The sequence below is a fragment of the Chroicocephalus ridibundus genome, chromosome 3 (genome assembly GCF_963924245.1).
Source record: "Chroicocephalus ridibundus chromosome 3, bChrRid1.1, whole genome shotgun sequence".
Lineage (NCBI taxonomy): Eukaryota > Metazoa > Chordata > Aves > Charadriiformes > Laridae > Chroicocephalus > Chroicocephalus ridibundus.
In genome coordinates this window covers 109477513-109489930 of record NC_086286.1, presented here as the reverse complement: position 1 = coordinate 109489930, position 12418 = coordinate 109477513, and the positions used below count along the sequence as shown (strand labels likewise).

At 45.4% G+C, this 12418-nt stretch overlaps 1 protein-coding gene across 1 annotated transcript; it reads right to left on the bottom strand.

Annotated features, from left to right (window-relative positions):
* Positions 1-7156, bottom strand: RPS7 (ribosomal protein S7). The gene is made up of 7 exons (XM_063330428.1): positions 7083-7156; positions 6391-6472; positions 5998-6069; positions 4255-4398; positions 2625-2689; positions 760-910; positions 1-116 (listed from the first exon to the last, which is right to left on the bottom strand). The coding sequence occupies exons 2-7, from the start codon at positions 6463-6465 to the stop codon at positions 39-41; spliced, it is 585 nt and encodes a 194-aa protein (XP_063186498.1). The 5' UTR covers positions 6466-6472; positions 7083-7156; the 3' UTR covers positions 1-38.
* Between the last annotated feature and the right edge of the window lie 5262 nt (positions 7157-12418).

Here is a 12418-nt window from a genome sequence, read left to right as displayed (position 1 = left end):
TTATATGAACAGTTGTTTATTCAGCCATTTTTTGCACTTTACAGCTGGAATTCTGGAAATTCAAACACCACATCTTTGCCTGTGAGCTTCTTGTAGACACCAGAAAATGTTTCCACCTGTGAAGAAAAAACAACCTTGTTTATACATACTGTATAAGGAAGTAAAATCTATGTTAACGTACATACTACACTATTTCTGCTACTACACTTCCCACTGCATCTTGGCTCTGAAGTGAACTCTCAGGCCAATTGTTTTCTTCTAGATTAACGTAGCTGAGCATTTATGCAGAAGACATGTTTCCGGGAGAATATTTGGAACCCCTTCCATTTGCAACCATAGGACACCAAGAGCTGAGCTGTCCTCAACATGTCCCCACAGAAAATAACCTAAGCAAAGTGATGGGGGGCTTCAGGCTGTCCCTAGCACATCTGTTTAAGGTCAAAACTAAGCGCTTCACTTAGACAAACAAAAAAAACCACCACAACACCCAAACAAACAAAATAACCCCAACAAAACACTGTCTTTTCTTAAGAGGGAACCAATATAGCTACTTCATAATTCAGGGGTTTTGGCAAGTTGAACCAGAGTTTTAGTTCAACTGTCTTGTCTCATCTTCAGCATCTTACTCCTAATACAAACAGAAGCATCTCCACTGCCACAAGACAGAAGGCAGTCTTTTGCTGTATCACATAGCCAGTCTCCTCGCTATGTCAGAATGCCACCCCATCCTGCATGAGAAAGTAAAGGTTTTTCATTTACCTTGTGTTCAACATTGTTCTGTTGTGCTTTGTCCAAATGGACTTTTATGAGCCTGCTGCCGTCCAGTTTTACGCGGATTCTCTTGCCCACAATTTCACTTGGGAAGACCAGGTCTTCAAGAATGGCATCGTGCACTGCTGTAAGCGTACGGCTGAAATGCCACATTTGTATCATTAAAACACATCCTCTTGCCAATTTTCCAGTTTACTAAGGTTTAAACCGTCCGCAGTATTCTTTAGATGAAAACTAAGTTGTGTTTTGATTTGGCCTTTTTTTGTGCCCTTTTTTTTTTAAATGCTGCAGTGTGACAATAACACACCTTTCCACAAGTTATGCAAAAATAAAATTCTACACTGACTGCCGAAACTTAATGAGCGCATGAGGGGAAAAAATGTCAGTACCCAGGTTTCTGACCTTTTAGGCCGCATGTTGCTTTGCAGCAATGGCCCTGAAACATTCTTTTTTTTCTACACATTTAGGAAGAGTTTATTTAAATAAGTTGTCCTATCTGCAATTTTACCAAAGACATTCACTGTAAAAGTTTAAGTGTGCAAGTATCTTCAACTACACAAGGTACGTTCATAGGAAATCCAGTTCTGAAAACACTGGTATCTTTCTTCAACCGCCTAAATGTAAGTGGCTTAAAACACCGATGGATGTATTATGAGAAAAAGTCTAGCTGGTAAGTTTAGTTCACGCTTAGAAGGCTGATGTCTACATAAGTGTTCTTGAACTGTCTGGAAGTGAGCCAAAATGAGAAAAATCAATCCAGGTTGTTTTGTGTATGAGTCTAGATGACTGATAAGATTTCCAGCTTCCCTGTCTGTAGTTTCAAGGCAGTATCACTAGTAACCAAGTCCTGTGGTCTACAGCAGCATTTCAAACTTGCAAAGATTAGGATAGCTAAGGGAGACGAACACCAATCATATTTCTATGCTTCACAATCTAGTCTGATGTAGTCTCAGGCTGAGAAAGGGACAGTCCTGCACACCCTTTTTCCCTCCTGCTGAAAGATGCAGCATGCTAATCACGTACACAGATGCTAACTTCTCTAGCTGCTGTGCAATAGTAGTTTTAACACAACACAGACAGAGGCCTCCAAAGGCAGGACTGCAGCTAGAGGAGTACTATGAAACCGCACTTTTAAAATCCATGTCTTAAGAACTCAAAATACAATAATAGATATGACACAGGTATAATACCGGGTGCTGGGAGAAGTTACAGGAACATGCCATAAAGAGGACAAGCTTTTAAGACATGGACTACACAACGATACAGTAAGACAGAGAACAGTATAAAAGAGGCACTGACATCCACCTAGACATAGCAGTGTTGCATGTCAAGCAATAAAGAGACTAGATGAGAGGAGGAAGGCCATTTAACACAAATGGCTATACTACGGCTCTTAAATTAATGCCCAGTGAGACTACTCATGCCCACAGCCCTCCTCAGCCATTCTCTCCCTCACTGCATCCCTTCAGCATGCCAGCCCTGCTTTCTGTACTGTCTAACATGTGACGTAGGTCTTCCTACAACTTTAAAAAAAAAAAATTCTTGTCAGCACACTGTGGTAACAGAGATAGCATGCTGGAGTTTCTTAGGCCACTATTGATGGCTAAAAGTTGGCCACAGATATAGCTTGAAATACAGGTGGAGTTCTAAGAAATGCAACACAGTGCCCGAAGACAAACATTTCACTGCACCCTCTAGCAGTCAAATGACATATACTATTTCAAGCAGTAACAGAAAGGACAAGACCACCCAATCACTTGAACGACTTCTCAAAAACTCAACTAAACATTACTTGACTAAACTACCAAGTTACAAAAGAAGGCTGTCATATTGAATCAATATTATTTACTTACCTCCTGGGACGCTTTTGCTTGTTTTTTGTGCGGCTTTTTCTTGTTGGCTTGGGCAGAATCCTTCTCTGTTAAGGAAAAAAAAAAAAAAAAAAAAGGCATTTCTCAGTATGGAGTTGCTTACGATCAACTGAAAAAAAAAAAAAAACCCCAACCAAAACACATGCACTTTCTTCCCCCCACTAGAAACAGATACATGAAAGATGTTCAAGTTTGTCTACAGCTACACCAGTATTAGAACCTGGTATTACTTGCAGAAGCTGAAGTACTGGTGGTATTGATTTATTTCGTATCTACTGATCCCACATTCAGCGCACTGAAATAAGAGATTTGTACTTCATCCCCACCTCCCCCATGAATACAACTAGGGTAGTTTACTGTGTCATATTACCAATCTGAACACACTTCTTTGGGAACAGAAATCTCAAAGAATTTTACATTTTCTGTTAGATTGAGTTTACTACTCTGCTTCACACCAGAGGCTCTCTCAGTCCCACAGATAGCTAGGTGACATCTGAGATCGAAACACTAGTTTGAAGAATAAGATGTATTACACAATCCAATCAAACCCTGGCTTCAGTGTAATCTGTTCCAAAAGCGGCATCTACAGGTATGTATACCAGCTTGGAGCGGAAAAACTTATTTTCTGCTTCCCTATCTGCAAAGGTAGGTATTTTAAAACATTTGAGTTTTAGATGCAGTTGTAGCCACCTGCAGTATTTTCTACCACACATTCCAGCTTCTCCATGACTGTATTCACGATGGGGTTACTGTAATCCAAACTGGGTCATGCCACATTCAAAGGCAACAATGTTTCACTTACAACAGAACAACTGCACACAGTCCCTTCTACAATATGGATTGCTACACTGACAGGGAATTCTCAAGCACTTAAATTTAAGTCACCCAGAGGCACTTCATTAAAGAAGTCTTCTTGGCCACATAAAGATTCAGGATAAGGTGCTCTGGCTCTTAAAATTATGTTACGAAGAATTTTTCTAAAAAGACCTTCAGTCTAACAACTAACTGTCCACTCTGCAGACAGATGTCCAGAATTTGTCCACCCCTTAGTACTGCCCAGACAGCCCTCTATCACCTTTTCATGGCTTAGCTCCTTCTCTAAATTCAGAACCAGTCACGTTTTTCCTTCCTCTCCTATTGAGTTTAAAGTGCTCAGATTCTACCCAAGTATAGAAAAGCTCCTATTAATGTTTGCTCCCTTTTACTTTCAAGCTTTGCTTCTCAAACTTCTAAAGAAGTAATTGAGGCCAGAACAAGTTATATCCTCCTCCAAAAAGCTTCACATCTCACCAAGCTTACATAGCCTTGGGCTGCTCACTGAAATCATTTTAGCTTACATCCACAGAAGGACATTCATTACATTCCTGCTGGTACAAAAATCTGCATTATATCATTGTTATCTTGAATGGACAAGACATGAAGTGTAGTGCTGGCACAGGTTATCCAGAGAGGCTGTGGAATCTCCATCCTTGGATATTCTCAAGACTCTGCTAGACAAAACCACGGCTGACCTACCTAATGTTGGGAATAGTCCCACTTCATGCAAGAGGCTGGACTAGATGACCTCAGGGATCTCTTCAAATCAGCAATTTTACACTATTAAGTGTTTTACCTGAGCAATGAACACCACATGCTTTCCACTGAATTTCTTCTCCAGCTCACGAACTAGCCGCACCTGAATCTTCTGGAAAGATTTCAGCTGAGGAACTGGTACAAAGATAATGATGGCTTTTCTGCCACCACCCACTTCAATTTCCTGAAACAGAAGTAGAAAGTAAACATTATCTATGGGTCAATAAGCAATGTTTGGTTTGATCGTGAATCCTCTGAACACAGATATTTGATAGTCTTGCTTACAACTTTGGGGAGGGCGGGGGGCAAAAGGAGCATCAGAGAGCAGTACCTGTTTTAATGCATTTAAGAGCAAGTATTAAACAGAAAAACCTCTGTCAGAGCACCTGTTTTGCTGTAAAGCCGCAACTGGGCAATCAATCCCACCTCTCCTTTCAGAGTCACATCCTCTGAATAACAAAGCTCATTCTTTCTGCAGGACGGGACTCAGATGCTAGAATCCTAACTACACTGAATGCTTATCATCACATCTGCAGTGGTGCTTAAATGCTGACACAAAGTTTCAAAAGTTATTTGGCTCTAATGCAGACTCTAGACAAAGTTTACAGTAATAAATCTCTTATTCTGGAGCTGCTATTTCATGGAAATCATCTTCTGGCCACCACTTGCCAAGGCATGCAACGCTACTCAAAACATTTCCTTCTCCTCCAAATGCCAGCAGATTTACATTACACCAACATGGGATTACTTTTCCCTTGGTTTCTTTCTCCAGCAGTTGACCAAAACCGAAGAAACTTGTATAGGATTACAAGGTGCTTCTCCCGTGACCCCAGCTGCAGACATACTCATTCTCCAACAGAACGGAAAGCTGAATTGTTTTTCATCAGCTACTTTCCCACATGAGCTAACTCAGATGCCCACAGCAGATTTCTCACAAATAAAACTACGTAACAAAGTAAATAACACAGACATTTTTAAAAACTCGTCAGTGAGGACAGTACGCATTGCTGTACTTAGCAGCAAGCCGACTTCTGCATTCCCAGATTCTCTAACTTAACTCTACGCAATCAAGCATCTGTGTCTGTGGGTACACTGGTGGGCCTGGGCAAGAACCAAAAAGCACCCTACTGAAATTTTTGGTTACAGCAACCAGCTTCAGAAATTCCATTCAGTCTCCAAGGCTGACAAATTCTAACACTAATTTTCTTCCTCCTTTTCCACTAATCTTCTCCTTCCTTTTCTTCCTTACAGTTTCAGTTGCCTTTATAAACTAGAACTAAAATTTACAAACAGGCTAACCAATGTGATCAAGTCAGTCTTTTACCTCACTCCACCTTCTATGTATTACTTGGTACATAGAAGAGCATTTACAAAAAAATGATTTTACAGAGAGTATTACAGTTTATGTTCCTGAGCAAGATTCTGCAATGCCTACATTGCCAGCCAATATCCACATACAAAAAGCCAGTTTCAGGTCTCAAATCCAGATTGTAGCGACAGAAAGTAGAGCTACCTTTTTAAAATATTTTTTATTTAACATACCAAACCGGCATTTGCATTTTAACAATGACTTTCCAGACCAGTTCCTGAAAAAACCCCACCTGTTATAAAATCTTACATGTTAATAGCAAATACCAGAGGATAAACCACACCAGCATATAGGAAAACAATCACAGGCCATAAGAAACAGCTAAAGACACCATTCAACTACTATGTTAACATTCACAAAAATTAAACATGCAGAGCAAGTCATCGAGCCATTCTTTGTGGAGGTCTAGCCTACCTTAGCTGCCGTGATGTTCAACTCCCGCAGCTGAGCCTTTAAGTCAGAGTTCATTTCCAACTCCAGCAGAGCCTAGGAAAGTGAGGTTGCAGAATAATCCATTACATACCATTGAATTCGTAAGAACCCTTGAAACTGAAGTCCATACACCGTGCCAGAGAGGAGCTATATACTCTCTACCACAGTCAGTATCAAACATTTAACTTCCTGTAAGTCACCATGACAGATGCAACAAGTTAACTGGTGGGAACACAGGCTGACTGCCCCAAGTAAAACTAGGAAAGAGTACATGTTTAGACAGCATCACCCTCAAAGTTTAAGTGCTAAACAACTGTCACAACACCATCTCTGTAATCTACAGCTGATTACCGAACAGCAGGAAGAGACACGTACCTGGGATATACCAGACTCGAACTCATCTGGCTTCTCGCCATTAGGCTTCACAATCTTTGCGCTGGAGCTGAACATGGCCGTTCTGCAAGGCAAAAGAACGTCTCAGGTGTCACCAGCAACGTGGTCTTCTGCTACAAACACAGCCAAGACTCTGCAACCCGGCTGCTGGGCCACACGCTTCAGAGAAAAGCCAGAGACAGCCTCCATGGGCCCCACAAGCCCCACCACGTCGCTCCAGGGTATGCCGCGCACAAGAGAGAAAAACCGTCCCGGGGAAAGAGGGGCCTGCCCGCCCACCGGGGAGCCCGGGCAGCTGCGAGGCCCCGGCAGCACCAGGGAGGCCGCCCGGGCCCTCACCGAGCCCCACGTGCGGCCGAGCGTGCGGGCGGGCAGCCCTTCCCGGCTGGCGGAGCTCCGCGCCCGGCCCTGGCCCCCTCCACCCGCCCGGCGGCTCGCTGCCCCTACGCCGCGGCCTACCTCCGGGGGAGGGCGGAGGAAAACCCCGCCGGCCCCCCTCCCCCAGCACCGGGCGCCCCGGCGACCATCGAGCCTCAAGCCGGCGATAATCGGGGGCATCCCCGCCCCGAGGCCACGGCGGGAAACGCCGCTCTCCGCCCAGCTCCATATTGAGGCGGCGGCGAGGGGAAAAGTCATCAGCGCCGCCGGGCCCCGCGCCGGGCCCGGGCACCCACCTCTCTCCGCGCCGGCCTAGGAAAAGGGAGAGCTCTCGCGAGAGCGGCGCAGATCGCGGCCCGGGGAAGACGCTGGCCCCGCCCAGGCGCGGGTGAAGCCGGACCCGGAAGAAGGGCAGCGCGGATCCTCGGCGGCGCCGCGGGATGGTGGCGGCTTCCGCCAGCGCGAAGCCCGAGCGGACGCTGAGAGTCCTGGCGCGGCGCCCGCGGGTGGCGCCATCGGGGGTGACTCGTCGGCGGAGCGCACGCGCAGCGGCGGCGGGGCCGTCAGAGCCGCCCTCACCCGGGAGCTGCGGGAGCGGGGCTGTTTTCCCGCCTCTCTGCCCCGCCTGGCGGGGCTCTCCCAGCGTCAGCGAGGGAGGAAGGAAGGAAAGAGAAAGAAGAGTCTGCTCCGCTCTGTCCCGCACAAGCTTTCGCCACCACTTGCCTCTCCGTTGGGCCCGGCCGGCCTGAGGCGGCCTCCGCCGCCCAGCTCGCCTCAGGGGCTCCTGCGTGCTCCCCTCAGCAGCCGCCGTTCTCGGCCCGCGGTGCCGAAGTGCTGCTTCAGCAAATAGTCGCCGGGACCTCGGCCTAGGCAGCGCAGCGCGGCTCGGCTCGGCTCGGCTCGGGCGGCTCCAGCAACAGCAGGGCCCACAGACCAAGCGTGCGGCTGCCCCTTTTTTCCCTTGCGGAGCTCCCTCGCCCACGTCAAGTGCTGCACCAAACGCAGCCACCAGCTTTAAGAACAGAGCAGGATAGCGGGTGGTCTTTTTCTTCCCCCTCTCCATTCCGTTTTTCCACAATCTGTTTAGTGGGCTGAGAGTTCACCCGTCATGTTCAACCTTGCAAGGATGCAGAGGCCCACTGGAGGGGTGGGCACACAGTCACCCCCTCACCTGTGGCAAGACACTGTGCCAAACAGGCACAGTCAAAACCACGCCAGGGAGCCTGCTGGCAACCAGAGAGGACAGGTTGCCAGCTCGGATGCCTGCCTGGGCTTTGTTTTGTGCACTGCTATAAACAGGACCTCTCCGATGCTGCTGCTGAGACAATGTCACAGCAATCGGAGTTACTAAACTGTCATTAGACTAGAAATGACACACAAGTCTTCAGCTGTGGTCAGGTACTAACTCAAGATACGAGGGTCCTGGGCACCACGTATTGTCTCATCACTGGAAGCACTTTTGATTATATATTGTATTATTATATAACGAAGATGACATGATTAACACTTCCATTTGCACACTGCTAAAAAGAACAAGCTGTACTTTGTTAGGGTGCTGCACCTGGGGAGGAATAACCCCATGCACCAGTACAGGTTGGGGGCTGACCTGTTGCAGAGCAGCTCAGCTGAGAGAGACCTGGGAGTCCTGGTGGACAACAGGATGACCATGAGCCAGCAATGTGCCCTTGTGGCCAAGAAGGCCAATGGCATCCTGGGGTGCACCAAGAAGAGTGTGGCCAGCAGGTGGAGGGAGGTCATCCTCCCCCTCTACTCTGCCTTGGTGAGGCCGCACCTGGAGTACTGTGTCCAGTTCTGGGCTCCCCGGTTCAAGAGGGACAGGGAACTGCTGGAGAGGGTGCAGCAAAGGGCTACCAAGACGATTAGGGGACTGGAACACCTCTCTTATGAGGAAAGGCTGAGGGATTTGGGTCTCTTCAGTCTGGAAAAAAGACGACTGAGGGGGGATCTTATAAACACTTATAAATACTTAAAGGGTGGGTGTCAGGAGGATGGGGCCAGGCTCTTTTCAGTGGTGCCCGGGGACAGGACAAGAGGTAATGGGCACAAACTTGAACATAGGAAGTTCCACCTAAACATGAGGAAGAACTTCTTTCCTTTGAGGGTGGCAGAGCACTGGCACAGGCTGCCCAGAGGGGTGGTGGAGTCTCTGTCTCTGGAGACATTCAAAACCCACCTGGACGCGTTCCTGTGCAACCTGCTCCAGGTGACCCTGCTCTGGCAGGGAGGTTGGACTAGATGATCTCCAGAAGTCCCTTCCAATCCTATGATTCTACTCTAGCTTTGAAAGAAGTGATTTGCACATTGAATCAGGTGAAAGGGCCTGTCTGTGCATCTGAAGTGGAGCTAAAGCCTCGCCTTGCTGGGTCTAAGTACCCCAGAAGAGATCCCCACCTCAGCATTTCCCTGTTGCCCAATTTAGAGAAGTTCCCTGCTCAGGGGAAAGTCCCAGTTGGGGGGAGGTGTGCAGCTCTTGGCTGGATGCAGTAGTGAGGTTCAGAGCACTGCTTCTGTGCTCAGAATCCCCGAGTAATCCTAAGAGCAGCCAACTGTAGCTTGTAATTCCACGTTCGCTATTACTGTGTAGTATGTCACTTAAATCCAGTAATAGGAGTAATAAGCTCCTGTTGTAAACAGAAAAACTGACAAGGATCCCCCCAACCTAATCGACCTTAGCATCTGCAGGAGGCAGCCTGTCATGTTTTCTCACATTTGTGGGCTTTCTGCTGAATTTACGATACACAGAAAAAGCATTTTTCTCCCAAGTCACTCCTTTTTTCCTCGCATGAATTCACAGAATGGGAAAACCTGCCCAGCTCATACTGGTAGCCAGGATTAGTATTTACAGATATTTGAAATTATCTAAACAACAGTGATGAGGATCTGATTGAAGAGTGGAAAAAGAAAGATAACAAGTAATCATCTCAGCAGTCCAGTAATCCACATCCAGTTTGTACTGTGCAATCCTTTATGAGAGGGAGAAAGAATAGATGGTGCGCAGATGGATCAAAATTGGACTGTTCAGAGTGCCACTGAAGAAATGAAGAAGCATTGTGACTGTCTACAGCTTCCCATCCCCATCACATTGGTGCTACTGAATTGACCAGCACGCTACGCAAGAGCAACAAGAGATGGTGTACAGAGATATTTCCTTTCTGACACTGACTGTGCATTAGGGGGAGGATGCAGAGTCTTGATATCTATGTGGGCTTTACACAGTCAATAATGCTTGGTATCCAAAGCAGCTGACAGGTTTTCAAGAATCATTGTGGAAATGTGATCTTTAAAAGAAGTTGTGGCATTACAAAATAATGTAATTAATGAGGTTCTTATGCTGTGCAGACTCAGAATGGGCAGGGTGAAAAAGTGGAAAGAATAAATTAGTCAGGTGTGTTACAAAAGTATCCCAACAGCAAAAGGACAAGGTCTCATGATGCTATGAACAACATGATTTAGTATAATAAGTGGAAGAAACAGAGACAGAAGGCAAGACTTGTCAGGGTCATAGCTAGTTCTAGAATTGGAAGCAAAAGTGAGTCTATTGCTAGTTCACCTCTCTGAAAGAGGCTTGCAGAACCACACCAAACTTTCAAAGCTGTTCCTTGTAGGCTGTTCCTCTAAGGGTTGACTGAAGATTGTGATGATGCTAGGGAATTACTACTTTGCAGCTTCACTGACACATAGTTTTTTGCTGATGTACAGCCAAGTTTTTTGTTCTGCAAGATCTCCTCCTCAGAAGAAGGAAGATAAAACACCTCCTTTTTCTCTCTTTATATTTTTAATCAAGGTGGCAATATAAAGATGGCAATATAACTTATCCTTGCAGGTTATGCTAGATAAAGTGGCTACCTAGTGACCTACCTACTTAAAAGCTGAGTTTAAAATAGGAAATGCTTGATTCAGGTCACAACAAATTTTGCTTTAGGAGCTTATGTGGGGAACCATATTTTAGTTTAAACATGTTTCAAGCTAAAATATTTATCAAAGAAGATTAAAATGCTTAGCTAATGTGTACATTACATGCATTAATGTGGGACAAAGTAATCAGCTAACGTTTACAATGAATTTAAGTAAAAATGCCCTACAGACACATGCCTTTACTGAAGTGATGAGTGTATTTTTTGTATACATATATTAAGTCCTGTTTTTTTTCTGCAGGCTGTCAGTTATAAATACAGAAATGGCTGCCAAGAATATATGTTAAAATACTCATAAACAAGTTTTGTTTCACTTATTTGGGGGGGAGGGGGAACCACAGGACCCCTTATAAGCTGAATAAGAGGGACAGTAAACACGGCTGAATTTATAGTGCAATGTGTTGAGAGGAACGTTCACCACCAGGCCATGGCTCAATGACCACTCTCATTCAACATGGGGCCACCATGTTTCCACCAAAACAGGGGGGCTTGCTCTCCTCCCTTTTCCTTTAGCCACTCATTCCCAATACCTCAGCTGTGGTAGCACAAGCGCTCATCCAAGCTTTGGCTTTGGAAAAATTGGTTAGATCTGTATATTTGATCAGCTTATTCTGTGGTGGCTATACAGGGATACCGTGTGCAACTGTGACATTGATTACAAGTGCTGAATCATTTATGAAACCCTCTTCAAGTCCTATCCATATACACATTTATATTATTCTGTATTCAGATGAGGAGAGCTTTTGTGACTGTACCCTTCAGCTTTGCAGGTGGGGACTAAATGTTTTACTTCTTGGTGAGTTTTTTCACTCATTCCACTAAACTGTGAGTTACAGAGTCTGAAACGTCCTCCCTGCCCCAGGCTGACTGGAAAACACCACAAATCCACTGGTGCTACAGCAACCAGAGGGCACGTACCATGAAGGAGGCAGAGGTATCACTTAGCCTAGCAGTGCTAAACGGCAAAGTAGTAAAAATGCCAGCTGTCACACGAGGAAAGGGATCCGTCTGTCCTGCCACTGCAGCACAACAAGAAGGAAAAGTCACCAAGGGATATGCAGCAGTAAAGGTCGGGCTGGCTGATGATACGCAGCCTCAGTTTTACCAACTGGGAGAAAAAGCAGTGAAGGTAATCTGTATGGTACTCAGCTGACTTCAAAAGTCGTTTTATTTCAGTTTGAATCTGAGCTCCGCATGTTGATCATGACAGCAGTAGAGTTACTGTTCAGTCCTTGCATGTAAATTGGATGTATGAATCTGTCTGTTCAATGAGAGAATTAATGAGCATAACAGAAGGTCTTTTCTTTCCCCATCACTTACTGCTCATTGCACCTTTAGTATGCGTTGCCCAAAGAAGACCATGAGTAATATAAATGTGTAAAACTGTAAGGAATAAGAAGTCCATTTGCTATAGAAGACCATAATTAAAAGAAAAGCTAACCAAGAGCAATAACATACAAGTGTCACAGGCAGGAAGTAGTGAAAAGCCTGAGTCTCAGTAGAAACCTTTACAGAGATAATTAATGTAAATAATCTTGATTGGAGAAAATCAGACAGAAGCATTTTGTAAGAGTAATATGAAGTCTCATGAATATGTTGGAAGAAGCAAGAAAAATGCAACAATTATATTCTGATACAACCCTGACCAAATTGTTTGTGTATTCCACCAAGGCCTGTCAAATGCATAAGATCTTTGG

Excerpts from the sequence above, each read along its gene's own strand:
- RPS7 (XM_063330428.1), bottom strand. The coding sequence starts at position 6,465 with ATGTTCAGCTCCAGCGCAAAGATTGTGAAGCCTAATGGCGAGAAGCCA. Across the intron at positions 6,070-6,390 it reads TCGAGTCTGGTATATCCCAG|GCTCTGCTGGAGTTGGAAAT; the intron begins GTACGTGTCTCT and ends TCACTTTCCTAG. Across the intron at positions 4,399-5,997 it reads TGAACATCACGGCAGCTAAG|GAAATTGAAGTGGGTGGTGG; the intron begins GTAGGCTAGACC and ends CTTCTGTTTCAG.